General features: G+C 46.2%; 1 protein-coding gene across 4 annotated transcripts; it reads left to right on the top strand.

The window, feature by feature from the left end:
• The first annotated feature begins 3,592 nt into the window (after positions 1–3,592).
• ATP5MC2 (ATP synthase membrane subunit c locus 2) lies at positions 3,593–15,641 on the top strand. Of its 4 annotated transcripts, XM_054526375.1 has the most exons (6): positions 3,593–3,716; positions 4,381–4,730; positions 8,125–8,194; positions 10,870–10,947; positions 11,477–11,670; positions 15,383–15,641. In XM_054526375.1, exons 2-6 carry the CDS (start codon positions 4,591–4,593, stop codon positions 15,495–15,497), a joined length of 597 nt encoding a protein of 198 aa, XP_054382350.1. In that variant the 5' UTR covers positions 3,593–3,716; positions 4,381–4,590; the 3' UTR covers positions 15,498–15,641.
• The last annotated feature ends 11,091 nt before the right edge of the window (positions 15,642–26,732 follow it).

Genomic DNA, 26,732 nt, shown 5'->3' with positions numbered 1-26,732 from the left:
TGTTTTGCTTTGTTCATGCCTGTGTCCTCAACACCAAGAACAGTGCCTAGCACATAGTAGATGCTCAAAATATATGTGTTGAATAAATGGATATACATTACTTGCATTATTTTATATGAATCAAATATTTCATAATTTTCTTTTTTCAAACGTTTTGTTTTTATTTTTTGTAGCGATGGGGTCTATGTTGCCCAAGCTGGTCTCAAACTCCTGGGCTCCTGCAATCTCCCTGCCTCAGCTTCCCAAAGTGCTGGGATTGCAGGCATGAGCCACCATGCCTAGCTAATTTTCTTAAAAGGAAAAAACCTACTTTAATTATGTTGCCCCCTTGACTATTCTAGCTTGAAGTCATACTGCTTCCACAACTCCTATTACTCATATAGCCTATTAAATCCTGCTGCATTTATAGTTATATGTGTACATGTCTTTCTTACTGATTTTAAATTTGTGAAGACAAAGGAGTATGCTTTCTCATTTTTTATACCGATTCACAATATGTAGCACAATACTTTGCACATAGCAGATGCTCAATAAATATTGGTTGTGGCCAGGCATGGTGGCTCACGCCGGTAATCCCAACACTTTGGGAGGCTGAGGTAGGCAGATCACTTAAGCTCAGGAGTTCAAGGCCAGCCTGGGCAACATAGTGAAACCCTATCTTTACAAGAAATACAAAAATTAGCCGGGCATGGCGCATGCCGGTAGTCCCAGCTATTTGCGAGGCTGAGGTAGGTGAATCAATTGAGCCCAGGAGGTCAAGGCTGCAGTGAGCCATGATCGTGTCACCGCACCCCAGCCTGGGCAACAGAACAAGACCCTGTCTCCAAAAAATAAAATAAATAAATAATAAACAAATTCAAAGGAAGGTGAAGTTCTTTCCCAGCAAAAATGTTTTTGGTCATCCCTCTGCCACCATCTCTCCCACTGATTCCTCCCTCAGAAGCCTGGATACCAGTGATCCTTTCCCTTCCTTCATCTACTGTTTTCTTTCTTTAGAAGTAGGGAGGTTTACCGACGTCTCACAGTCCTGATGTCTTAGGGAACTGATTTAGCAAGGAAAAGTAGAAAATCTATCAGTCAGTTCCCACCAGCCCATCACAGCCCAGGAGCTTGAAATTAACAATCACCAATAAATAGAGAAGCTCAATATGTAAGAAGTATTGGCAGTGCAAAGTTTCCACTTTAACTTGCAGAAAAGTGCCTGTTTAGCAGAAAGAAAGAGAATCCTGGAAAGTTAACACTGGATGAAATCTTAGAGATCACCTACTTCTCTCCCTGATTTTTCCAAATGAGGAAACTGAAGCTTCGAGAGATGAAGTAACTTGCATAGTTATTCAACTATTTAGTAGCAGGGCTGGGACTAGACTCCAGTCTCCTGCCTTGAAGACAGCTGTTCTATCCATGCCACTTGCTGGCAACATGTGCATCTAGCAAAACACATCATAAAGTATCCTCATCTTAAGCCATCAGGAATGGAAATCAAACCATTTAAACCCTTCCTCTTCTCTCTAGCAATATTTTTTCTTTGCATTTCTCTGTGCCCTGGTCTCTCTCTCTCTCTCTCTCGTTTTTAAAATCACTCCTGTTTCTTTCGTGGCTCTTTCTCATTGTGGCATGCCTGCATAATTATCTTGATTTTTCTGCTCTAAGCTATGGTTTCTTGTCCAAAGAAACATATATAAACCAATCAAAACCCTTCCTTGGTGACCTTTGTAGAAAAGGACACTTGGAATTTCGGTATGAGAGAAGCTGAACCTCTCTCTTAGCCTATCCAGTCAATTAAAATGAGTCTCTGGCCCCCCTGAGGGTTGTTAACCAATCCTAAGAAAGGAAAGATCAATCTCATTTCTTCCTCACCACTGGGCAGGGAGGCTGCCAACCAGTCAGAATCTGCCACTCACAGTCATTAAAAAAACTGGCCAATCAGGTCAACCTTGTTATATGGTCTGGTAGGAAAAGAAAGGGACTGATTGGAAAGGATAGTTCTGTCTCCACACCCTTTCCTTCCTGGACCCCAGTTTTCCCTTTGTGAAGTGAAAGAAGGACCCTTCCCCAAGCCTATAGTTAAGAAGATCCCCCGACCCTCAGCTAAGCTTCTCTTGGATCTTTTGTTGTCTTCGAATTCACCCCTCCCCTTACAAACCTCCTTTTTGTAGACTCACTGCTCCCTTGCAGATTTGATTTCTTGCTTCAAGCCTCGTAGTAATAGTCCCAGGATTCTCAGCCTCCCCTCAAATCTCCACTCACCAGCAAGTAAAATAACTTGTTTTGCATGACTCATGCAGATGAAAACGTTTTTAAAGTGTAGTTGAGTCTCTTTCAGGAGATACTATCTCAAGGACCTTGCAATAAACAGTCTATATAGGTAGCAGTGCAGAATTGAGTTGCAATGCCCTTAACTATAGAAGCAGTGATGATGGTAGTGGTGATGGTGGTGGTGGTGGTGGTGGTGATGATGATGATTTTGATGCTAGCAATTACTGAACTCTTACTGGGTACCAAGTACCTTGCTAAAAGCTTCATATATATTATCCCAGTATTGGCTGTGTGATAAGTACTATTATTCTTCCCAATTAACATAGGAGGAAATCGATTTAGAGGGGGTTAAACAGCTAGCTCAAGGTCACACAGCGATTTGGGAAACCAGATTTGTCTGAACGCAGAACCCATTATTCTATGAGGGCAAGGGAGTGTTAAACATCGCAGGCTGTAACAACTTTTGGAAAGAGCCAGCTTTAGCTTCCTCCCAGGCCCCTTCTCTGATCCTCCTCTGGGATTGTTAGCCATATCTGAGTGTCTAAATTGTCGCAACAGCTGCAACAGCCATTTGTGGGTGGTGGCTCCTAAGAACCGTGGACTTTCTCTGCCACTGAGGATGTGAAACTGACAGCTTAAAAGAATTCCGTTTTGGTGGGAATGGAGATGTCTGGAGACCTCAGGGGATAAACTTGTGTCTTTGCTAGCCTGTCTTTCTCCTAACAACATCTCCACAGTGCCTGGCACCACTTGGTACTTGATAAATACCTGTTGATTGATTCCCAAGGATCCCAGTTCCATTTCCCACGTACCTGCCCGCTCGGGGCGCAATCAACAACTAAAACTGGAGATTTGGGGATTTCAGAGGAACCTGTGAGAATCCTAATGGAGCTGGAAACGTGAATTTAGGAAAGACAGGCAGTCTACCACCCTCCTCTTCTCGCCCGCTTCTCCTATTTCTCCCTACTCCTTCCCCTCCCTTTCAAGAGCTCAGGGCCATAAAAATGCAGATGGAGGATCGGTGTGAAATAACGGGCCCATATAAATCCCTCTGCCGCCCGCCTGCAAGATGGATTGGCCGCATTGAAATTCCTCCGCGAGGATAATTAAACTCGGGGCCTCATCCGGGCAAAATTACATTCCTGTAATGGCGTCGCTCGGGGTCCCGGGAAATTGCTCCGTGGGCTTTCAGCGGCGGTTTTTATCGCCGGCCGGGGTGTGCCTGGCTGCGGCTCGCCTCTCCTCCGGGACCGTAACGCTGCTGCCGTGATTTATCCTCCCCTTCTCCCAAATCCGATTAAATGGAGGAGCTCGGGGCCGGGGCGCCGCGGGGCCCGGGAGCCGGGAGGGGGCGACGGGAAGGACGGGGCCAAGGAGGGGAGGACAAACGGCCCCTCAGAGGGTGGCGGATTTGCCTTTATTTACAGCCGCGGCTTTCTTTTTATTTTTTATAGGGTTTGGTGAGTTTTTCCCGTCTTTCTCGTGCTGCGTTCAAGCACGATGCAGGGACGGCAGGGGTTTGGAACTGGATAGGCCTTGTCGCCCTGTTCCAAAGGGCAGGGCAGGTCCTGTCTGGGAGACAAGGCGGCCTAGTAAAGATGAGGGCCAGGAAGCCCCCCCACCTCCTTCCATCAGGGGAAGGGCGAGCGAAAGGGGAGAGAAAACCGACGTTCAGGAGAGCATGGGGGCGGGAGGGGGGGCGCTGCTTATCCCAACTCGCGTAGTTGAAATCTGAGCAGAGGCTCGGGCAAGCCTGGAGTGACCTCGCAACCTTACAGCGGGTCGCAGGTGCCCGTTATTCCTAGACTGTCCCAGGAGCCAGGAGAGATTCGGATCATATTTAGCCCTATCTTCTGGCTCGCTGATGCTGCTTTTCTCATGGTTTATCACTGGAATGGAAAGGAGGAAACGGGGAGGGGGGAAAGGGCGAAGCCACCAGAAGCAGCTGCGGCATTTTGCTGACTATTCGCCCATTGAGCCGGTTTGCCATCCAGTGATGCCAGGGTCCCTGCGCGACACAAAGCAGGACTCCCAAGATCTTCCTCCTGCTGCATTTTAGGCACTGAACCCCAATCCCGACTGTATCTTAACACTGAATTCTGAGTAGGAGTTTTGTTTTGGCAGTGTGACGACTGCGCATGCTCGGAAAGGGGACGCAAATCCGAGATCCCAAACGCGGTACAGACCAAACCTCAAGCCACGTTACGGATCGGCTTACTCCGCGGAGTTGGCCTCATTTCTGCACGCAGTCGGCGCTCCCTGTAGTTTCTCCTCTCGAACGCCAGGTGGAGCAACCGGCCGGATACCGCCACAGCCCTGGCAGGGGGCGCTGTGATGCCTGAGCTGATCCTGTATGTTGCAATCACTCTATCCGTGGCTGAACGACTCGTTGGCTCGGGTCACGCATGCGCTGAGTCTTCCTTTCGCTCTTCCCGCTGCTCCGCCCCTCTCTGTCTTGTCTGCAGTGGGAGCAGGTAAGGCCTTGGGACCTAGTGCCCACTGTGCGCCGCGCACGCGCGCGGGACACTTCACCTCGCGCGGATGCTTTGAGGCGCTTACGTTGCGTACTCCCACCCTGGTCCTCTCGCCCTGCCGGGCTCCCACTATCCCTTCGCCTTAGAGCTGGCTCTTCCGCGTGCCGGTGACCTCCAGCCGCGCGGGCCTGGCGCCATCTTGCATGTCTCGTGGGGGGGAGGATGCCTTGGAGCTAGCCAAAGTTAGATCCTGGAGTGCTGCTTTTCACCTGTTCCACCCAGCCCCTATAGACACGCTTTTCTCGCCCTATGGCCCTTTCAGATTGTCACAAACCCCAGGTTCTCCCCTCCTATCTCTGCTTTGTCTTCTCATCCTGACTTGTGCCTTCTTTATTCTGAAATCTCCGGACTTTCGGCCCCAGGACCTCAGAGCAATGGAGATAGTGGATCGTCTAAAGTCACCAGTCCCTCTAGTCAGCACCCCTCAATTTAAAAAGTAAACCTTGAACATGGTAGAAGTGGGAAAAAAAAGCCACAACATCGCCTCCCGTTAGGTTGTGGCTTGGGATAGCTAAGGCAGAAGAAAGAGGCTGGTTGTTTTGGAATCACTAGTTATTTACCAGTACATTTCTCGCATCCCGGCACACTGGGGAAGTTGGAAAAGTCACAAGTGGTGGGCTAGAGATGAGGGTTTCTGTTGAGGCAGCAGGCCCAGAAAGGTGGGGTAAGGCCAAGCTAGTGGGGCCAGCATGAGTCCCTGCCTGCCAGCTTTCCTGTCAAGGATTAATTAATCTCCCCAGATTCTGCTCTTACAAGGAAAAGAAGGTTTAAGGAAAGAAATAGTTAAGTTACCACCCCTGTAACTCATCTACACTAAGGAAAAAGCCCGTGATGATTTTGGAGTCCTGATTCTGAATAGTGCCTTTGCCCAAGTTGTAGGCTAACAATTGCAGATTTGCCATGGTTAGATAGCCAATAGTGGGATCACTTAATTGCCACCCCTTGTTGTGGGTTTATTACATGCCAGCACCACATTAAACTCTTTATGTATGTTAATTTGTAAATGAACATACTTAATCCCCCTAAGAGCTGCATTTTACAAAGATGATAATAAGGTATAATTCCCTTAGAAAAAAACCACCCCTTCTTTTTCTAAAAGCCTTAAAGAACTATTGGATTTTGACCCAAGAAAATCTGAATAGTACGGCAGCAAAATTAGATTAGAGTTACATATAGGCAAAAATCAGAGTTCTAGATAGGACAAGAGTTGAGGACATCCATTAACTTAAAAGTAATTAAGGCTGGGTGTGGTGGCTCACAGCTGTAATCCCAACAGTGGGAGGCCAAGGTGGGAAGATCGTTTGATGCCAGGAGTTCCACACTAGCCTGGGCAAAAAATAAATTAAGAGCAATTAAGATCTTGGATTCAGAGGTGTTTTAACCTGGGACAATCTGAGTTCAGTTCATTTAATGAAGTGGCATTTAATAGGCCTAAGCATTCACTGAGTATTTCAGCCTGTGACATATTAGAAAGCATGTAACTTAAAAGATCCAAGTTCAAGTCTATCCTCTACCACTACCGCAGTTTCAAGACTGGGTTTAAGGTCACGCTCTTGCGTTAAGTATATCTAATAATCATCTGGGAAACTTGTTTGAAATACAGGGCACTTGAGCCTTATTCCCAGAGATCTTTTTTGTTTGTTTATAGACGGGGTTTCACTTTGTTGCCCATACTAGAGTACAGTGGCATGATCATAGCTCACTGACGCCTCCAGCTCCTGTGCTGAAGCAGTCCTCCTGCCTCAGCTTCTGGAGTAGCTGGGACTACAGGTGCACTTCCACCTCACCTGGCTAATTTTATTTTTTGTAGAGATGAGGTCTTGATGTTTGCTCAGGCTGGTCTCAAACTCCTGGCTTCAAGTTATCTTTCCGCCCCAGCTTCTCAAAGTGTTGGGATTACAGGAGTGAGCCACTGAACCTAGCTCCCCCAGAGATCTTGACCAGGAAGGTCCAAGTTGGGCCCAAGAATATGCATTTTTTAATACGTACACCACCCAGATAATTCTGGTTCAGACGGGCTTCTCACTTCACTTGGAGAAACCCTGCCTTTAGGTTTTTAACTCACCTTCTGTTTCAGGTAAGTTCACTTCTACCAACTTAGATACCTATAGGGTGTCAGATCTTCTTTAGATCTTGGGGAGACACAATTTAATACTTCTTTTTTTTTTTTTGAGACGGAGTTTCCCTTTTGTTGCCCAGGCTGGAGTACAATGGTGCAATCTTGGCTCACCGCAGCCTCTGCCTCCTGGATTCAAGCAATTCTCCTGCCTCAGCCTCCTGAGTAGCCGGGATTACAGGCATGCACCACCATGCCCGACTAATTTCGTATTTTCAGTAGAGACGGGGTTTCTCCATGTTGGTCAGCCTGGTCTCGAACTCCTGACCTCGTGATCCACCCACCTCAGCCTCCTAAAGTGCTGGGATTACAGGTGTGAGCCACTGTGCCCAGCCACGAATACCGTTTAGATAGGCTAATAGCAGAGTTCCTCCTTGATCTTCCTCATCTTATTAATACAGGAAATTGAAGTATTTTGAGGAATCACATACTTCAGGGATCAGCAAACAGATTGTTGGAGACCTTCCAGTGTCTTGGCCTTCAACAAATATCTCCCAAAACTACAAAGACTCTAAAGGGCAACTTTTTGTTTGTTCGTTTGTTTGTTTGAGATGGGGTCTCGCTCTGTCACCCAGGCTGGAGTGCAGTGGCGTGGTCTCAGCTCACTGCAACCTCCGCCTCCTGGGTTCAAGCAATTCTCTTGCCTCAGCCTCCTGAGTAGCTGGGATTACAGCGTGCTACCACGCCTGGCTAATTTTTGTATTTTTAATAGAGATGGGGTTTCACCATGTTGGTCAGGCTGGTCTCGAACTCCTGACCTCGTGATCCGCCCACCTCGGCCTCCCAAAGTGCTGGGATTACAGGCATGAACCATGCGCCCAGCCTAAAGGGCAACTTTTAAAGGTCCAGTTGATGAAGTCTTGAGAAGGGTTCCTTTTGAATAAAAGCTAAGGAAAACTTAGGCAAAAGACACTCTGGGAAAATTCCTGTGGCAACTGCAAATCATGAGGCTATGGAAATGGGTAACAGGTCTTACCTGAACCCAAGTGTTCACTTGTTCAGACCAGGGGAAGGCACTTGGTTATAAGGAAATCTTGGGAGCTGTGTGGGGTTTCTGGAAGAAGTCATGACTTCAGTGTTTTAATTCTATTTCTGCCGATGACTTAAGGTCAGTCACTGTTTTCTGGGCCAGTTAAGCTTTCTAGGGCCCCTTTTCTGCTAATAAGGATGTAGTTTAGTGAATAAGGAGTTTTTACAATACTGCTTCTGTAATTTCAGCTCTCCTGCCACAGCCCCTCACCCCCTGAAAATGTTCTCCTGCTCCAAGTTCATCTCCACTCCCTCCTTGGTGAGTACCTGTTTTTCTGGGAGAGTTTTAAAGCAGAGATATCTTGTCCCTCTCTTTCCATCAGACCTTGTTCTTCACAGCAAGGCTGGGGGAGAGGAGGTCCAGGCGGGCAGATCACTTGAGGCCAGGAGTTCGAAATCAGCTGGCCAACATGGTGAAACCCCATCTCTACTAAAAATACGAAAACCAGTTGGGCATGGTGGCGGGCGCCTGTAATCCCAGCTACTCAGGAGGCTGAGGCAACAGAATAGCTTGAACTCAGGAGGTAGAGGTTGCATTCAGCCAAGATCGCACCACTGCACACCAGCCTGGGCGTCAGAGCAAGACTCTGTCTCAAAAAATAAATAAATAAGTAAATAAGTAAATAACTAAGAAAGATTCTTGGGGAGGGAAGGCCCTCTGCTATGATTGCCTAACAGGAGAGAGTGAATGCTTGCTAGATAGTCTCCTGCCGCATATCCCTTGGCGGCCAGTTAATTTTTTTTTTTTTTTTTTTTTTTTTTTTGAGACAGAGGTTCGCTCTTGTTGCCCAGGCTGCAATGGCGCGATCCACCACAACCTCCGCCTCCCAAGTTCAAGCAGTTCTCCTGCCTCAGACTCCCAAGTAGCTGGGGTTACAGGTACCTGCCACCACACCCAGCTAATTTTTCTATTTTTAGTAGAGATGGGGTTACATCATGTTGGCTGGGCTGGTCTCAAACTCCTGACCTCGTGATCCGAGTAGAGACAGGGTTTCTCCGTGTTGGTCAGGCTGGTCTTGAACTCCCGACCTCAGGTGATCCGCCCTCCTCGGCCTCCTAAATTGCTGGTATTATAGGCTTGAGCCACCGCACCTGGCTGTGGCCAGTTAATTCTTACCCAGCCATCTTAGGAGAAGAATAGAGATGAGAATCTAGACCAAGATCAAGTTATTCCTACTCCTGAAACTATATGTCATGTAAGCTGTGGTAACTATATGTCATGTAAGCTGTCATCCAGAGTGGTAAACATAAGTAGATTACATAACTTGGACTGAGTATGCACTGTGTGTAGGATCTTGTCCTGAGTGAGCCATAGCTAAGGAGTTCATTCTGGGACTTAAATTTGGATAGGAAGCTAAAATTTACATAAATACACATTGGGAAAGTGTTTGACTCAGAAACAACAGTATGGAAGAATTTTTAAAATAGTAGCTGGAGGAGGCGGTTGGTTCATTCACAAATAAAAAGGAGTACCATTTATTGAGCATTTACTATGTGCCTTAGCACTCACTGAGTTTACTAATTGGTATACATAATCTCATTTACTCTTCAAATCAACCTCAAGAGATGATATTTTGATTTCATAAATGAGAATACAGGCTTAGAAGGGTTTAAGTGACTTATCCTGAGAGTACACTGCTGATAATAGAATTAAGATTTGAATCTCACTTTATCTGATGCCTAAAGCCCTGGCTATTAATCACCATGTGTCTGTTTTGGTGTCACTGGCTTGGCGTTAGTCAGAAAAGGCTACCAGAAGGAGGTGAATTTTGAGCATGAATCTTTGTTCCTATTTTCCAAAAGGATGTGTTCAGAGAAAGTTACTGGCTTCTTTCTTGTGGGCTGACCATTACCCATACAGATGGCCCCCAACTTTAGATGATTTGACTTAAGATTTTTTTTTTAACTTTATGATGATGCAAAAATGATATGCATTCATTAGAAACCATACTTCGGGTTGGGCGTGGTGGCTCATGCCTGTAATCCCAGCACCTTGGGAGGCCAAGGTGGGTGGATCACCTGAGGTCAGGAATTCAAAACCAGCCTGGCCAACATGGTGAAAACCTGTCTCTACTAAAAATACAAAAATTAGCTGGGCGTGGTTGCGGGCGCCTGTAGTCCCAGCTACTTGGGAGGCTGAGGCAGGAGAATTGCTTGAACCTGGGAGGTGGAGGGTGTAGTGAGCCGAGCCAAGATCACGCCACTGCATTCCAGCCTGGCGATAGAGCAAGACTCCGTCTCAAAAAAAAAAAAAAAAAAAGAAACCATACTTCGAATTAGGAATCTTTATCTTTTCCCAAGCTAGCAATGTGTGGTACAATACTCTGTTGCAATACTCTGTTGCAATACTCAGCAGCAACCCACAGCTCCCAGTCACCTGCCCAATCACAAAGGTAAACAACCAGTACTCTACAGCGTACTATGTTGCTAGGTGATTTCACCTAACTGTAAGCTAATGTAAGCTTTTTGAGCACATTGAAGGCTAGGCTAGGCCAGACTATGGTGTTTGGTAGGTTAGCAGTATTAAATGGTTTTTCAAAGTATGATGGATTTATTGGCACATAACCCTATGGTAAGTTGAGGAGCATCTGTATATATTTCCCTTGTTGAGTGAGGCAAATGCTTCTGAGGCTTAGATTTCTTCTTGTTCTCAAGAGCTATAAAAGGATACAGCAAGGTTGGATGCTTCCTTATGGCCCAAAAGGAAGTAGACTCTTTCCTTAAAGCAGTCTGAGAAGCAAGAGAAATGGTATGGTTCTTTAATTTAGACTTTGCTAAAAGGAAGAATGATCCAAAATTCTAACGTATGTGTGAAGATGGAAAGGCCATCAGAGGAAAGAAAATCTTGTCTGATGATGTAACAACGTGGCATAGTTCTGAAACTCCTCTCCAGTCTTCCTTGACCTTCCTGCCCCTGTATGTCATTCCTGCTAGGTCAAGAGCACCTCACAGCTGCTGAGCCGTCCGCTATCTGCAGTGGTGCTGAAACGACCGGAGATACTGACAGATGAGGTACCTTACCAGTGGAGTTAGGACTGTGGTTTTGGGGGTGATGGGTGGGGAGGGTTACCTGCCAGAACCAGGAGGTAGAATGCTGAGGACAGTCATCACAGGCTAAAATTCATGAGTGGCCAAGGCCATGGGCTTTAGGTGGAGATGGAGGACACTTAATACGCTGTATGCTATAGTGCTCCAGCTTTTGCCACTGGCAGCACATGCCCCTGTGCACTGCTGCTAACTGGTATTACTTGGCCTAGTCTACTGACTTCAGTTGGAAGCATTTAGTCCTAGGAAGATGATCTCCTTGGGGCAGCAAGAATAGACTAGGGCCTTAGTCTTACACTTCTTGACCACACCTGAATCTTAAAGGCATTTGAAGTCTACATCCTACGTTAAAAGATTCTACTTACCAGCATTTTAGGGCGTTAAACAATTTTCTGTTTGGGGGAGAAACAATGGGATTTGGCAGCTTGAAAGTTTTAAATGGTACAAAAGTTACCAAAGCAAAAAACTTTACCTTCTACCTCCCTCTTTTTCACAGAGCCTCAGCAGCTTGGCAGTCTCACGTCCCCTTACCTCACTTGTCTCTAGCCGCAACTTCCAAACCAGTGCCATTTCAAGGGATATCGACACAGCAGCCAAGTTCATTGGAGCTGGGGCTGCCACAGTTGGGGTGGCTGGCTCTGGGGCTGGGATTGGGACTGTGTTTGGGAGCCTCATCATTGGTTATGCCAGGTAAGATAAATTGGACCCTCCACTGGTTACCTGATATGCTTTCCAAAGGTCAGAAAATATTTGGGGGTCTAGAACTATACTATCCCACACTGTAGCCACTAGCTACATGTTGTTTGTTTGTTTGTTTGTTTGTTTTGAGACAGTAACGCTCTGTCGCCCAGGCTGGAGTGCAGTGGCGCAATCTCAGCTCACTGTCACCTCTGCCTCTGGGTTCAAGCGATTCTTGTGCCTCAGCCTCCCAAGTAGCTGGGATTACAGGTGCGCACAATGACACCCACCTAATTTTTGTGGTTTTAATAGAGATGGGGTTTTGCAGTGTTGGCCAGGCTGGTCTCGAACTCCTGACCTCAAGTGATCCACCTGCCTCGGCCTCCCAAACTGCCAGGATTACAGGTGTGAGCCACTGCGCTTGACCTGAATTTTAGTTTTAATTAATTAAAAATACATAGTTTTGGTTTTCAGTTCTTCAGTCACGCTAACCATATTTCGAGTGCTCAGTAGCCAGATGTGGCTAGAGGCTACCATATTCAACAATGCAAATATAGAATGTTTGGCTGGGTACAGTGGCTCACTAATCCCAGCACTTTGGGAGGCCAGGGCAGGTGGATCACTTGAGGTCAGGAGTTCGAGACCAGCCTGGCCAACATAGTGAAACCCCATCTCTACTAAAAATACAAAAATTACCTGGGTGTGGGGGGCGTGCGCCTATAACCCCAGCTATTCAGGAGGCTGAGGCAGGAGAATCGCTTGAACCCGGGAGGTGGAGGTTGCAGTGAGCTGTGAGCCGAGATCATGCCACTGTACTCCAGCCTAGGTGACACAGTGAGACTTTGGGGAAAAAAAAAAAAAGAAAAAAACAAATATAGGCTGGGCGAGGTGGTTCATGCCTGTAATCCTGCACTTTGGGAGGTCAAGGCAAGTGGATCACCTGACGTCAGGAGTTTGAGACCAGCCTGGTCAATATGGTGAAACCCTGTCTCTACTAAAAATACAAAAATTAGCCAGGCGTTGTGGTGGACACCTGTAGTCGTCCCAGCTACTCGGGAGGATGAGACAGGAGAATTGCTTGAACCTGGGAGACAGAGGTTACAGTGAGCCAAGATGGTGCCACTGCATTCCAGTCTGGGCAACAGAGTGAGACCATATCTCAAAAAAAAAAAAAAAAATATATATATATATATATATATATATATATGTATTAGAATGTTTATATCATTGTGTCATTGAAGAAAGTTTCATGAACAACTTTGGTCTAGAGCATGTGTTGGCAAACTAAGGCCTAAGGGCCAAATCTGGGCCATAGCCTCATTTTGTATGATTGAGCTAAAAATAATTTTACGGCCAGGTGTGGTGCCTTAACGCCTATAATCCCAGCACTTTGGGAGGCCGAGGCAGGCGGATCAGGAGGTCAGGAGTTCGAGACTAGCCTGACCAACATGGTGAAACTCCTTCTCTACTAAAAATACAAAAATTAGCCAGGCGTGGTGGCAGATGCCTGTAATCCCAGCTACTCGGGAGGCTGAGGCAGGAAAATCACTTGAACCCCGGAGGCGGAGGTTGCAGTGAGTAGAGATCACGCCACTGCACTCCAGCCTGGGCGGAAGAGTGAAACTCCATCTCAAAAAAAAAAAAAAACAGTTTCGCATTTTTAAAAGGCTTCATTTTTGTTTTAAAGCAAAAGAGACTATATGCGGCCCACAAAACCTGAAATTATTTACAGTGTGGCCCTTTACAGAAAAAGTTTACCTTCCCTGTTCTAGAGACTCTGTGAACACAGTGGCTTTACTGCTGTTTTTTCCCATCTCTGGGAATTTCCCTCTGTCACTCCTGGGAAAACTGGCACTGCAGCCAGCCCCTGGTTTCTGACGCCCGGGACTGTTTAGTACTCCCAGCTCTGGATAACTCAAAGTTAAAACCAAATTAATCCTCTAGAGACCAGCAAGTTCTCTTAATGTCTTTTGGGAAATAGAGTTCTTTTTAAGAATTTGTATTAAACAAGAAGTCTGACTGCTGCTTTATTCACTATTCTGTTAAATGTTGGTGTCGATTTACCTTACCCATCAAGACTTCTGGAGGTATCAGAGTAAGGGAAATACAGATTATATATAGGCCTTCAACACTGGGAGTCCTTTATCCATACTGCTTCAACTCATAAACCCCATAGACCATTTGTAACTTCTTTTTTTTTTTTTGAGATGGAGTCTTGCTGTCTCCCAGACTGAAGTGCAGTGGCACAATCTCAGCCCACTGCCATCTTTGCCTCCCGGGTTCAAATGATTCTCCTGCCTCAGCCTCCCAAGTAGCTGGGATTACAGGTGCCCACCACCATGCCCGACTAATTTTTTATTTTTTTATTTTATTTTATTTTTTTGAGACAGAGTCTGGCTCTGTCACCCAGGCTGGAGTGCAACTGTGTAATCTTGGCTCACTGCAACCTCCGCCTCCCGGGTTCAAGCATTTCTCTTGCCTCAGCCTTCCAAGTAGCTGGGATTACAGGCACGCACCGCTATCCCCAGCTAATTTTTGTATTTTTTTTCTTTTTTTTTTGAGACAGAGTCTCGCTCTATCGCCCAGGCTGGAGTGCAGTGGCTGCGGTCTTGGATCACTGCATCCTCCACCTCCCGGGTTCACGCCGTTCTCGTGCCTCAGCCTCCCGAGTAGCTGGGACTATAAGCGCCTGCCACCACACCTGGCTAATTTTTTGTATTTTTAGTAGAGACGGGGTTTCACCGTATTAGCTAGGATAGTCTCGATTTCCTGACCTCGTGATCTGCCCACTTTGGCCTCCCATGGGATTATAGGCGTGAGCCACTGCGCCCAGCAATTTTTGTATTTTTAGTAGAGACAGGGTTTGACCATGTTGGCCAGGCTGGTCTCGAACTCCTGACCTCAAGCGATCTACTCGTCTCGGCCTCCCAAAGTGCTGGGATTACAGGCGTGAGCCACCGCGCCTGGCCTAATTTTTGCATTTTTAGTAGAGATGGGGTTTCACCGTGTTGGCCAGGCCGGTCTCCAAATTCTGGCTTCAAGTGATCCACCTGCCTTGGCCTCCCAAAGTGCTGGGATTACAGGGGCGAGCCACCGCACCCAGCCCATTTGTAGTTTCTTAAAGCCCCAAATCTTTTGACTATCTGAAATGAGAGAACATAATCTGTCCCTCTTACCCTCTTGTCTTTTAGAAGAGCAGTGTTCCATAAATCCTTAGGATTCTGAGGTTATGCCCCCCAGAGACTGTCTTAGAGAATAAAGGGGAGACCAAGCCGTTAAAATTTCCCCACTACTTTTGTACCATTGCAGTTTGGCTTTTAGATGTTTACTATATTGGAGTTCTGCTTAAAGTTTGAAAACACTGATCTAGATAGACCCTTCCACTCTGGATGCCTCTTCCATCCTATTTGGGCCCTGGATATTAAGTGTCTAGGCCAAGAGGTCTTAATTTGTGGTAATGACATGGGTGAACCATTAGTGAAGGTCATGATTATACCTGGGCCATGTTACAGGATTTTAGATTGTCTGCTCCCCCTTCATTGAGTTCCTATAGAGCCTTTGGGGAATCAGGGCAAGAATTTGGGCATGATGGTGTTACCCTAAAAGCTTCTTTATTATGTAAGATAATCTTGAAGAGGGGAATTCTCCCTGAGCCCATCTTAGATATTTATCCTTTTCTTTGTGTGAACTAGAAATTCAGTCTTTTCTCCTCTCCTTCTACCAGGAACCCTTCTCTGAAGCAACAGCTCTTCTCCTACGCCATTCTGGGCTTTGCCCTCTCGGAGGCCATGGGGCTCTTTTGTCTGATGGTGGCCTTTCTCATCCTCTTCGCCATGTGAAGGAGCCGTCTCCACCTCCCATAGTTCTCCCGTGTCTGGCTGGCCCTGTGTGTTCCTTTTCCTATACTTCCCCAGGCAGCCTGGGGTACGTGGTTGGCTCAGGGTTTGACAGAGAAAAGACAAATAAATACTGTATTAATAAGATGTTTCTTGAGTCTCCTGTGTATATTTCTTTTCCACAATTGGCTGAGTGCCTTGGTGAGAGTACAAGGCCCAAAGGGTAGTGATGGTGCTAAACTCAACATGGATTTGGCTGAGCTCACTTTTTCTTAATTCTGTTTCAGGAAAGCTTTATTTGAAATAGCATAACATTTTAAATTATTTTCACCTGGCATGGCCTGCTACTTGCCTGGGAAGATTGGGGTCAGTAGCAACTTCAAGTTCTAGCTTAAAATGTTGGCTAATAGGCGTTCTTTTTCCACTGTCACTCTCCTGGCTCAGGCCCTCATTGTCATCCACCTCGTCTATTGCAAGAACCTCTTAACTGGCCTTCTGCCTCCAGTCTCTTCCCTCCAGCATTTACTTCTCCCTACTACTGCCAGGTGAATCCTCCTTAAGCATAAGACGACTGGTTTTATCAGTTACTGGTTCAAAAAGTCACCTCAACTTTCTCTGCTTTATCTGTTATTAGTCCTATACACTACCTAAAGTGACTGTCATTTTTCAGATGTTTTCCTGTCTTTACCATATCTTCTTGCCTTTTCCTTTCTCTGCTCATTTCTGCTTTCTTTCCCTGAATCTTTGCTCACTTTCCTCTTTTTCAAACTCTGTTATCCCTAAAGACTTAAATTTAACCTCCATGAAGCTATTTTCTGATTCCCATCCACCCTCAGCCAAAAGAGATCGCACCACAGCACTCCAGCCTGGGCAACAGAGCAAGACTGTCTCAAAAAATTTTTTCCAAATCCTTCATTGGAATATTTATTTATTTATTTATTTATTTATTTATTTATTTTTGAGATAGGCTCACTCTGCTGTGGTGCAATCTCAGATCACTGCAACCTCTGCCTCCCAGGTTCAAGCGATTCTCCTGCCTTAGCCCCCTGAGTAGCTGGGATTACAGGCGAGCACCACCATGCCCAGCTAGGTTTTTTTTTTTGTATTTTTAGTAAAGATGAGGTTTTGCCATGTTGGCCAGGCTGGTCTCGAACTCCCGGCCTCAAGTGATGCACCCGCCTCAGCCTCCCAAAGTGCTGGGATTGCAGGCGTGAGCTACTATGCCTGGCCTGGAATCAAAATTTTTAAGTCGGCCAGGGGTGGTGACTCACACCTGTAATCCCAGCACTTTGGGAGCCCGAGGCAGGCAGATCACCTGAGGTTGGGAGTTCGAAACCAGCCTGACCAACATGGAGAAACCCCATCTCTGCTAAAAATACAAAAGTAGCCAGGTGTAGTGGCGCATGCCTGATATCCCAGCTACTTGGGAGGCTGAAGTAGGAGAATTGCTTGAACCCGGGAGGTGGAGGTTGTGGTGAGCCGAAATTGTGCCACTGGACTCCAGCCTGGGCAACAAGAGAGAAACTCCATCTCAAAAAAAAAAAAAAAAGTCTGGCCAGAAGGCATCCAGAGAGAAAACCCAAGGATGCTGAAGGCAGCAAGACCTGCTTCCCTCTTCTCCGTTTCTTACAAGAGTCAGTTGTGTTTCTTCAGCACCACAGGAGGAGCGTCAGTAGGTTTGCACCATCCTAAAATTAGAAGCAAATGGTGCCCTTTGAAAATCACCTCAATGCTAAACAACAGTAATGAGGAACCATGCTCAAGCCTCCCTTTCAAGATGGATTTAATAGTTTGAGGCCTTCCAAGAGCATCAGGATGAGAAAGCTGACCAGGAACAATGGTAATTTGGCTTGAGTTGGTGTCCAGTAACCTAGGGCAGCTCTGTGTCTCCACACAGATGAGATGAAGGAATATTCACGTATAATTCAGGAATAGAAAAAAAAGTAAGGGCAGTAGTATCACAGTAGTGAGTAGAGAATGTTATCCTGGTCCCTCAAGTTCTAAGCAGTGAAACTTTGTCTGTTGTTGTTGTTGTTTTGAGACAGAGTTACATTCTGTTGCCCAGGCTGGAGTGCAGTGGCACAATCTTGGCTCACTGCAACCTCCACCTCCCGGGTTCAAGTGATCCTCCTGCCTCAGCCTCCCGAGTAGCTGGGATTACAGGCACGCGCCACCACGCTCAGCTAATTTTTTGTATTTTTAGAGAGAGGGTTTCACCATGTTGGCCTGGCTAGTCGACCTCCTGGCCTCAGGTGATCTGCCCGCCTCGGCCTCCCAAGGTGCTGGGATTACAGGCGTGAGCCACTGTGCCCAGCCAAAACTTTGTCTTTATTGGGCTGTATCTCAAAATAGCATGCATTTTCCAACATGTATTCTTAGGAGACATTCCTGAATATCTTGGCGTTCTCACCATTTGATGAGGAAAAAGTAAAACACAGGAAGATCTTTTTGTCCCCAGGCATCCTTAAAATTTGTTTTTGGCTGGACGTGGTGGCTCATGCCTGTAATCTCAGCACTTTGGGAGGCCGAGGCAGGTGGATCACAAGGTCAGGAGATGGAGACCATCCTGGCCAACATGGTGAAACCCTGTCTCTACTGAAAATGCAAAAATTAACCAGGCGTGGTGGCGCGTGCCTGTAGTCCCAGCTACTCGGGAGGCTGAGGCAGGAGAATCACTTGAACCCCAGAGGGAGAGGTTGCAGTGGGCCAAAATCGCACCACTGCACTCCAGCCTGGGCAACAGAGCAAGACTCTGTCTCAAAAAATATATTTTTTTAAGCATTTATCTCAAGGCACTGTGAATATTAGCATATTGTAATAAAAGTAGCCACTTTAGAAATGGCAGAAGACAGGGATAGAATACCAGGCATGAGGTTAGTCCTCTCCATCCCAAATGCTTGGCTTCTCTTATTAGTGTAAATGGTTAGTTAGAGATAATTTATTCCTGCTTCTTCCCCCAACCATCAAAGAGAAATTTCCTCTCATCTTTTGAATAAGTGCTAGGGTGGGCAGAATTTTTTAAGTGACCCCTTAAGAATGTCCTACCCTGGCCGGACGCGGTGGCTCACGCCTGTAATCCTAGCACTTTGGGAGGCCAAGTTGGGCGAATCACGACATCAAGAGTTTGAGAGCAGCCTGGCTAACATGGCAAAACCCTGTCTCTACTAAAAGTACAAAAATGAGCTTGGTGTGGTAGTATGCGCCTGTAATCCCAGTTACTTAGGAGGCTGAGGTGGGAGAATCGCTTGAACCCAGGAGGCAGAGGTTGCAGTGAGCCAAGACCATGCCACTGCACTCCAGCCTGGGTGACAGAGCGAAACTCTGTCTCAAAAAAAAAAAAAAAAAAAGGCTTTTTTTTAAACGTATGCCATACTCTTACTATATCTGTTTTGTTTATGTGAAATAGGTGTGTGGTTTTTTGGGTTTTGGTGTTTTGTTTTGTTGGTGTTTTAACAGATGAGAAAACTAAGACTCAGGTTCAAGAATCATGATTTGGACCTGACGGGGTGACACATACCTATAATCTCAGCTACTTGGGAGGCTGAGGTGGAAGGATCTCTTGAGCACAAGATTTCAAGACCAGCCTGGGCAACATCACAAGACCTTGTCTGTTTTTAAAACAAATGAATGAGGCCGGGCGTGGTAGCTCACACCTGTAATCCCAGCACTTTGGGAGGCCAAGGCAGGTAGATCACGAGGTCAGGAGTTCAAGAGCAGCCTGACCAACATGGTGAAACCCCGTCTCTACTAAAAATACAAAAATTAGCTGGGCATGGTGACGCACGCCTGTAATCCCAGCTACTCAGGAGGCTGAGGCAGGAGAATCACTTGAACCCGGGAGGCAGAGGTTGCAGTGAGCCGAGATTGCACCACTGCACTCCAGCCTGGGCAACAGAGCAAGACTCTGTCTCAGAAAAAAATAAAAGAATGAAAGGCCGGGCGCAGTGGCTTGCGCCTATAATCCCACCACTTCACGAGGCCGAGGCAGGTGGATCACCTGAGGTCAGGAGTTCAAGACCAGCCTGGCCAACACAGTGATACCCCATCTCTACTAAAAATATAAAAATTAGCTGGGTGTAGTGGCATGCACCTGTAATCCCAGCTACTCAGGAGGCTGAGACAGGAGAATCGCTTGAACCTGGGAGGCAGAGGTTGCAGTGAGCCAAGATTGTGCCACTGCACTTCAGTCTGGGTAACAGAGTGGGACTCCGTCTCAGAAAAAAAAAAAAAAAAAGAGAGAAAAGAATCATGACTTAGTTTTCTAGGTTATCTAGGTAGGAAGTGACAGAACAGAATAAGAACCCTTGTCCAAAGCTCCTTCCATTGTACTATACTGCTTCCTGGAGTCGATACCATTGGAGGAGAGGGAAAGACAAAATCTGGACAATTTCTGAAGTTTCTCAGTGAAGGTGATTGATCTGGTTTTTGTTTTTTGGGGGTTTTTGTTGTTGTTGTTGTTGTTGTTTTGAGATGGAGCCTCACTCTGTTACCCAGGCTAGAGTGCAGTGGTGCAAACTCGGCTCACTGCAACCTCCGCCTGCTGGGTTCAAGCGATTCTCCTGTCTCAGCCTCCTGAGTACCTGGGATTACAGCCACACGCCACCATGCCCAGCTAATTTTTGTATTTTTAGTAGAGACAAGGTTTCACCATATTGGTCAGGCTGGTCTCGAACTCCTGACCTCAGATGATCCACCCGCCTCAGCCTCCCAAAGTGGTGGGATTACAGGTGTGAGCCACCGCGCCCAGCCTTAATCTGTTTTTCTTATTATTACTATCCCTGCTCTTATCTTGCAGATAGGTAGCATTTTGCCTACCACTGGGTTCATTCTACCCCACTGCTTATTTTCTGAGTTTATGGGTAGGCTGTTTGGTTGGCTCAGCTCTGTCTCCAAGATAGATATTTTTAACCATAGTGGGTTACAGCCTTCCAGGAACCGTGTGGCTGCTTTTACAAAAATGAACTCTGCATATCTTGCTGGGGGGTGGTTGGGGTGTGCATGTATGTGTGTGTGTGTGTGTGTGTGTGCACATGTGTGTCAGGATGGTATCTGAGCCTAAACAGACTTGCAACCCCTCTGTATCCCCATGGCTTTTCCACTCCCATCTCCCAACATCTGGAGTAGGGACTTCAAGTTTCCAAAACATAGCTGCAAAGGGTAACAAACAGCTAGCCCATAGCTCGCTTAGCAACAGGAGAATAGTCAGTAGGGATATAAGACAGGGAGAAAATGTAGCTCAGGGAAAATGTGTACGGTACAAAAGACCTATAAATTTTTCAGAAAGCAGCTTGGCCCTGTGAAGTTGACCAGACTGAAAGTCCCAGAATCCTGGGTTCCAGTCACTCATGAATGGCTTTTGGTTAATTCTTCCTGTGCTTCAATTCCTTCTCTTGTGTGAAATGGGTAACACCTTACCTGCCTCCCTGAGATGTCATGGAAATAAGCAAAATTAGGTCTTAAAACTACTTGGAAACCTAAATTGTGAAAATTATCTTTATCTCTGTTGTTTCTTAGTTACCAGTTTACCAGAAGTAACTTAACACTAGGATTCTCTGCCAGTACTAAAATTAGACTCTACCACTCTGGGCTTTCCTTTCCTCCTTCTTGCTTTTGTTTTCGGGGCGTGGAGGAGACATCTGTGCTGCTGGAGTTAATAATAAACTAAAGACTAAAGAACAACTTCTCCCACTAGAAAATACTATTTTCATCCTACCCACCTGATCAGGCTTTAAAAGAAGGAGCCCAAATCTGCCATGGATTTTGATTATTTGATTCACTTTTGGAAATGTGCCTGAGAAAGCGTAGGGAATGAGAGAGTGGAATAAATGGAATTGGAATGTAGAGAAACCAAGCTCCTGATATTTCCAGCCTCCCTTTCCTGGCCAGATAGGTTTTCTGCCACTAAAATCAAGGTTCTCTGTCACATCACAAAACGGCCTGAAGTTACTGTTAAGTATGCTGACATCTCTGGAGGTGGGAGGTTTGGGTATTGGACACTTTTCCTGCCCAGGGACATGGGAAAAACGAATAGGCGAGGAGAGAATCAATCTTTTCCAGCTGCAACCTAGAGAGAAAAGGAACAAATTCTTCACCAGGGAAGATTGTGTAAACAGCGCCTTTGGCTGGAGCCATAGGGTTGGGGAAGCAAAGAAAGGGATCTTTGTTCTCTCCTACCCCAGCCAGAGCACAATCGTAGAGCTGGGATTGTTTGCTTTGGCAAAAGACTCCCTGCCTGAAAGAGCTAGGCCTTCCAGAGACTGGTGAGGCCTCTGTTGGGTTTCCCTTACGGAGCTGAAGAGAGGACAACTCTCAGCCTAAATCTTTTACCTAAGGAAGTGAGCTGGGGACCTCAGGAGGCCTGAGGCATCTGGGTTATACTTCTTGACCCTGGTTTGCCTCCTTCTCTTCCTACATCCACCTCATTACAGTTGTTAGTTTAATTGGCCTCAGTCCTCCTGCCTTTAAGGGTGCTTTTGGTTCTTGTACCAGTGTTCTATCAAAAAAGAAAAAAAAAACATTTTCACAGGCAGCAAGACAATGCCAGAGCTCCTGTCTGAGGATCCCAACAAGAAAAGGGGATTCTGAGATCATCTTATTCAGCCTGTGACGTTAGGTGGTATTGCACACGACCCTGACAATTGCAGTCAATCTTTTCAAAAATCTCCGGAGATGTATTTCTTTTCTTGGATAACATTAGTGTCTCACAAATGCAAGATAATATTTATGTAGTGCCACTTATGCCAGGTGCTTTACAAATGCCATTTTATTTAATCCTCAAAGCCACCCTATGAGGTAGGTATAATGACCCCTGCTTTACAGATTAGGACACTAGGGATTAGCAAGATGAAATAATTTGGCCAAGGTCACATAGATGATGTACTAGTTTGCAAGGACTGCTATAACAATATACCACAAACGGAGTGCCTTTGACAACAGAAAGTTGCCAGGCGCAGTTGGTCACTCCTGTAATCCCAGCACTTTGGGTGGCTGAGACAGGCAGATCACCTGAGGTCAGAAGTTCAAGACCAGCCTGACCAACATGGTGAAACCTCGTCTCTACTAAAAATACAAAATTAGCCAGGTGTGGTGGCACATACCTGTAATCCCAGCTTCTCAGGAGGCTGAAGCGGGAGAATTGCTTCAACCCAGGGGACGGAGGTTGCAGTGAGCCAAGATCGCGCCATTGCACTCCATCCTAGACAAGAAGAGCGAAACTCCGTCTCAAAAAAAAAATTAAAAAAAAATAGAAAGTTACTAAAATTAGCTGGTATGCTCGTGTGCACCTGTAATCCCAACTACTTGAGAGACTGAGACAGAAAGATCTCCTGAGCCCAGTAGTTTTACACTGCAGTAAGTGATGATTGTACCACTACACTCCAGCCTGGGTAGCAGAGTCAGATCTTGCCTCTGTAAATAAATAAATAAATGAAACAATAGAAAGTTACTGTCTCACAGTTCTGGAGGCTAGAAGTTCAAGATAAAGGTGTTGGTAGGGTTGGTTTCTTCTGAGGGCTGTGAGGAAAAATATGTTCCATGTTTCTCCCCTAGCTTTCCAGTGGTTTGCTGGCAATCGTTAGCATTTTTTGGCTTGTAAGTCTGTGCTTTCGTCTTCACATGGCATTGTCCCTGTGTGCGTATCTGTGTCCAAGTTTCCACTTTTTTTTTTTTTTTTTTTTGAGACGGAGTTTTGCTCTGTCGCCCAGGCTGGAGTGCAGTGGTGTGATCTCAGCTCACTGCAACTTCTGCCTCCTGGGTTCAAGCAATTCTCATGCCTCAGCCTCCCAAGTAGCTGGGACTACAGGCACGCACCACCACCACGCCAAGCTAATTTTTGTATTTTTTAGTAGAGATGAGGTTTCACCATGTTGGCTAGGCTGGTCTCAAACACCTGACCTCAAGTGATCTGCCCCCCTCGGCCTCCAAAAGTGCTGGGATTACAGGCATGAGCCACCGTGCCAGACCTCTGTTGTTGTTTTTTTTTCCTTTCAGACCTCCATTTGTTTTTTTTTTTCTTTCAGACCTCTGCTTTTTATAAAGACACCAGTCATATTGAATTAGGGGCCACCCCTACTGAGTATGACCTCATCTTAACTAATGACATCTGTAATGATCCTATTTCCAAATAAGGTCACATTCCAAAATACAAGAGGTTAGGACTTCAACATATGTACTTGAGGGGGACACAATTCAACCCCTAACAGGTGGCTGAATCCATCTTGGATCCATCTGACTCCAAAGCCATTTAATGCTCTTTCTACTGCACTGTGCTGCCTCCTAAAAATCAGGAAGTTATTCAAAATGTCTTCTGGTTTCCAATATCTTCCTTCTTCAATCCAAACTCTATATTGCTGCTAGAGTTATCTTTTTAACATGTGAGTTTCATCAATCACCCTCCTTAATATCTTTTAGTGACTTCCAGTGGCTAAACAGACTTTGAATAAAATCCAGACATCTTGTGGTGGTAAACAAAGCCTTTCTTTTTTTTTTTTTTTTTTTTGAGACAGAGTCTCACTCTGTTGCCCAGGCTGGAGTGCAATAGCATGATCTCGGCTCACTGCAACCTCCGCCTCCCAGGTTCAAGCAATTCTCCTGCCTCAGCCTCCCGAGTAGCTGGGACAACAGGCATGCGCCGCCACGCCTGGCTAATTTTTTTTGTATTTTTAGTAGAGACGGGGTTTCACCATATTGGCCAGGCTGGTCTCGAACTCCTGACCTTGTGATCCTCCTGCCTCGGCCTCCCAAAGTGCTAGGATTACAGGCGTGAGTCGCCACGCCCGGCCAACAAGGCCTTTCCCTCATGCCTATATTTTCAGTCCACTTGCACTCTTCCCTCCCATCCAGTCACCATAAACTCCAACCGTACTGGCCTATTTGCAGTTTCTCAAACACATAATGGTTACATACTCCTTCAGGCCTTGCTTTCCTCCATCACTTCTCTCAATCTCTTCCTTTTACAGTTATCCTCATTTTAACTATCTATAACAACCTGAGGCTGAGCTGGGTGAGGTGGCCTGTGTCTATATTCCCAACTACTCAAGAGACTGAGGCAGGAGGAGCACTTGAGCCCAGGGTTCAAGACCAGCCTAGGCAACAAAGTGAGATCCTGTCTCTATTAAAAAATGGAAATATTAGCTGAGAGTGGTGGCATGTACCTCTCAGTTTGAGGTGGTACCTCTCAGTTTGAGGTGGCATGTATCTCTCAGTTTGCAGTGGTGGCATGTACCTCTGCAGTTTGAGGCTGCAGTGCCCAGTGGTCACGCCACTACACTCCAACCTTTATTTTAAAGATCCTGTCTCCAAAAATAAATAAAAACCCAAGGGTCATCCTGGATTCCTCTACTTCCTTGACATCTACCTCCACTGTCACCACCCTACTCTCAGCCACCATAATCTCTCACTTGTACTGCTGTAACAGCCTCCTAACTGGTCTCCCTGCTTTCGTTCTTGCTCACTCCCTAGTAAAGTAATAAAGCAAAATTGTAATTGTTATTCTTCTGAATAAAACCATCAATGGCTTCCCATTGGACTTAGAATAAAATCTGAAGTCCTCACAACATCTACAAATATACATATAATTGCATTATCTATCACTACATAACGTTACCGCAGACTTAGTGGCTTAAAACAACAAATATTTATGTCACAGTTTCTGTGGGTCAGGAACTGAGGAATGACCTAGGTAGTTGGTTTTGGCTCAAGATTTCTCAAGAGGTTGCAGATAAGATGTCAGACAGAGCAGCAGCCCCAGATGACTCAAGGAATGGGGCTCCAGAATCCAGTTCCAAGATGTCTCATTCATCATTGTTGGCAAGAGGACTGTACCTTACCACATAGGCTTCTCCATAAGGCTAGGTGAGTGGCTTCACAGTATGGTACCTGGCTTCTCCCAAGTGTGTGATGCCAGAGAGGGAACGGGGAAAGTTGCAATGTCTATTATGGCCTAGTCTCAGAAGTCAAATACCAGCACTTCTGCTGAATTCTGTTTGTTAGAAGCATGTCACTACATAAGAACACCCCACACTCAACAGGAGTGGAATTAGTCTCCACCTGTTGAAGAAAGGAGCGTTAAAGAATTTGTGGACTGGGCCAGGCATGGTGGCTCACACCTGTAGTCCCAGCACTTTGGGAGGCCGAGTCTGGCGGATTGCTTCAGCCCAGGAGTTTGAAACCAGCCTAGGCAACATGGTGAAACCCAGTCTCTACCAAAAATACAAAAATTAGCCAGGCATGGTGACCTGCACCTGTGGTCCCAACTAATCAGGAGGCTGAGGCATAAGAATCACTTGAACCCGGGAGGTGGAGTTTACAGTGAGCCGAGATTGAGCCACTGTACTCCAGCCTGGGTGACAGAGCGAGACCCTGTCTTGGCGGGGGAAAAAAAGGATTTGAGGACACATTTTAAAACCATACTCTGGCCGGGTGCAGTGGCTCACACCTGTAATCCCAGCACTTCGGGAGGGCGAGGCGGGTGGATCACCTGAGGTCAGGAATTCGAAACCAGCCTGGCCAACATGGTGAAACCCCATCTCTACTAAAAATACAAAAATTAGCCGGGCGTGGTGGCACATGCCTGTAGTCCCAGCTACTTGGGAGGCTGAAGCAGGAGAATCGCTTGAACCCAGGAGGCGGAGGCTGCAGTGAGCTGAGATCATGCCACTGCACTCCAGTCTGGGTGACAGAGTGAGACTCTCAAAAATAAAATAAAATGAATAAAAAATAAAAACAATACTCTTGGCTGGGCACGGTGGCACACACCTGTAATCCCAGCTACTCCAGAGGCTGAGGCAGGAGAATCACTGAAACCCAGGAGGCGGAGGTTGCAGTTAAGCCGAGATTGCGCTACTGTACTCCACCCTGGGTGAAGTTCAGTACTGGGTGACAGAGCAAGACTCCATCTCAAAAAAAACAAACAAACAACAACAACAACAACGACAAAAAACCATACTCTTCAAGCTCATTCTTGTTGGTTAAAAAAACAAAAACAAAAAAAACTCATTACTAGGTGATGGTTCTTTTAAAATTCAGGTTTATTGGGGAAAAATTTACCTAAAGTAAAATTCACTTGGTAAATAACGCGCTACCCACAGACGAGGGGAAAGACAAGGGACGCACAAGGCAGCACGAGAAGAGTGGTCCCAGTCGCCATGAATGTCCTTCCCTTGCATGGTTTAGGCCTGCCCTGCAGAGCATGATGGCATCACATATTGATCAAAATTCACTATTTTTTAAAAATCAGAT

Source organism: Pongo abelii, chromosome 10 (assembly GCF_028885655.2).
Source record: "Pongo abelii isolate AG06213 chromosome 10, NHGRI_mPonAbe1-v2.0_pri, whole genome shotgun sequence".
Lineage (NCBI taxonomy): Eukaryota > Metazoa > Chordata > Mammalia > Primates > Hominidae > Pongo > Pongo abelii.
This window is presented reverse-complemented; position numbering and strand designations above follow the sequence as displayed.

Coding starts and splice junctions, on each gene's coding strand:
- ATP5MC2 (XM_054526375.1), top strand. CDS start 4,591: ATGCCTGAGCTGATCCTGTATGTTGCAATCACTCTATCCGTGGCTGAA. Junction 4,731..8,124: donor CTTGTCTGCAGTGGGAGCAG/GTAAGGCCTTGG, acceptor CTGTAATTTCAG/CTCTCCTGCCACAGCCCCTC. Junction 11,671..15,382: donor CTCATCATTGGTTATGCCAG/GTAAGATAAATT, acceptor TCCTTCTACCAG/GAACCCTTCTCTGAAGCAAC.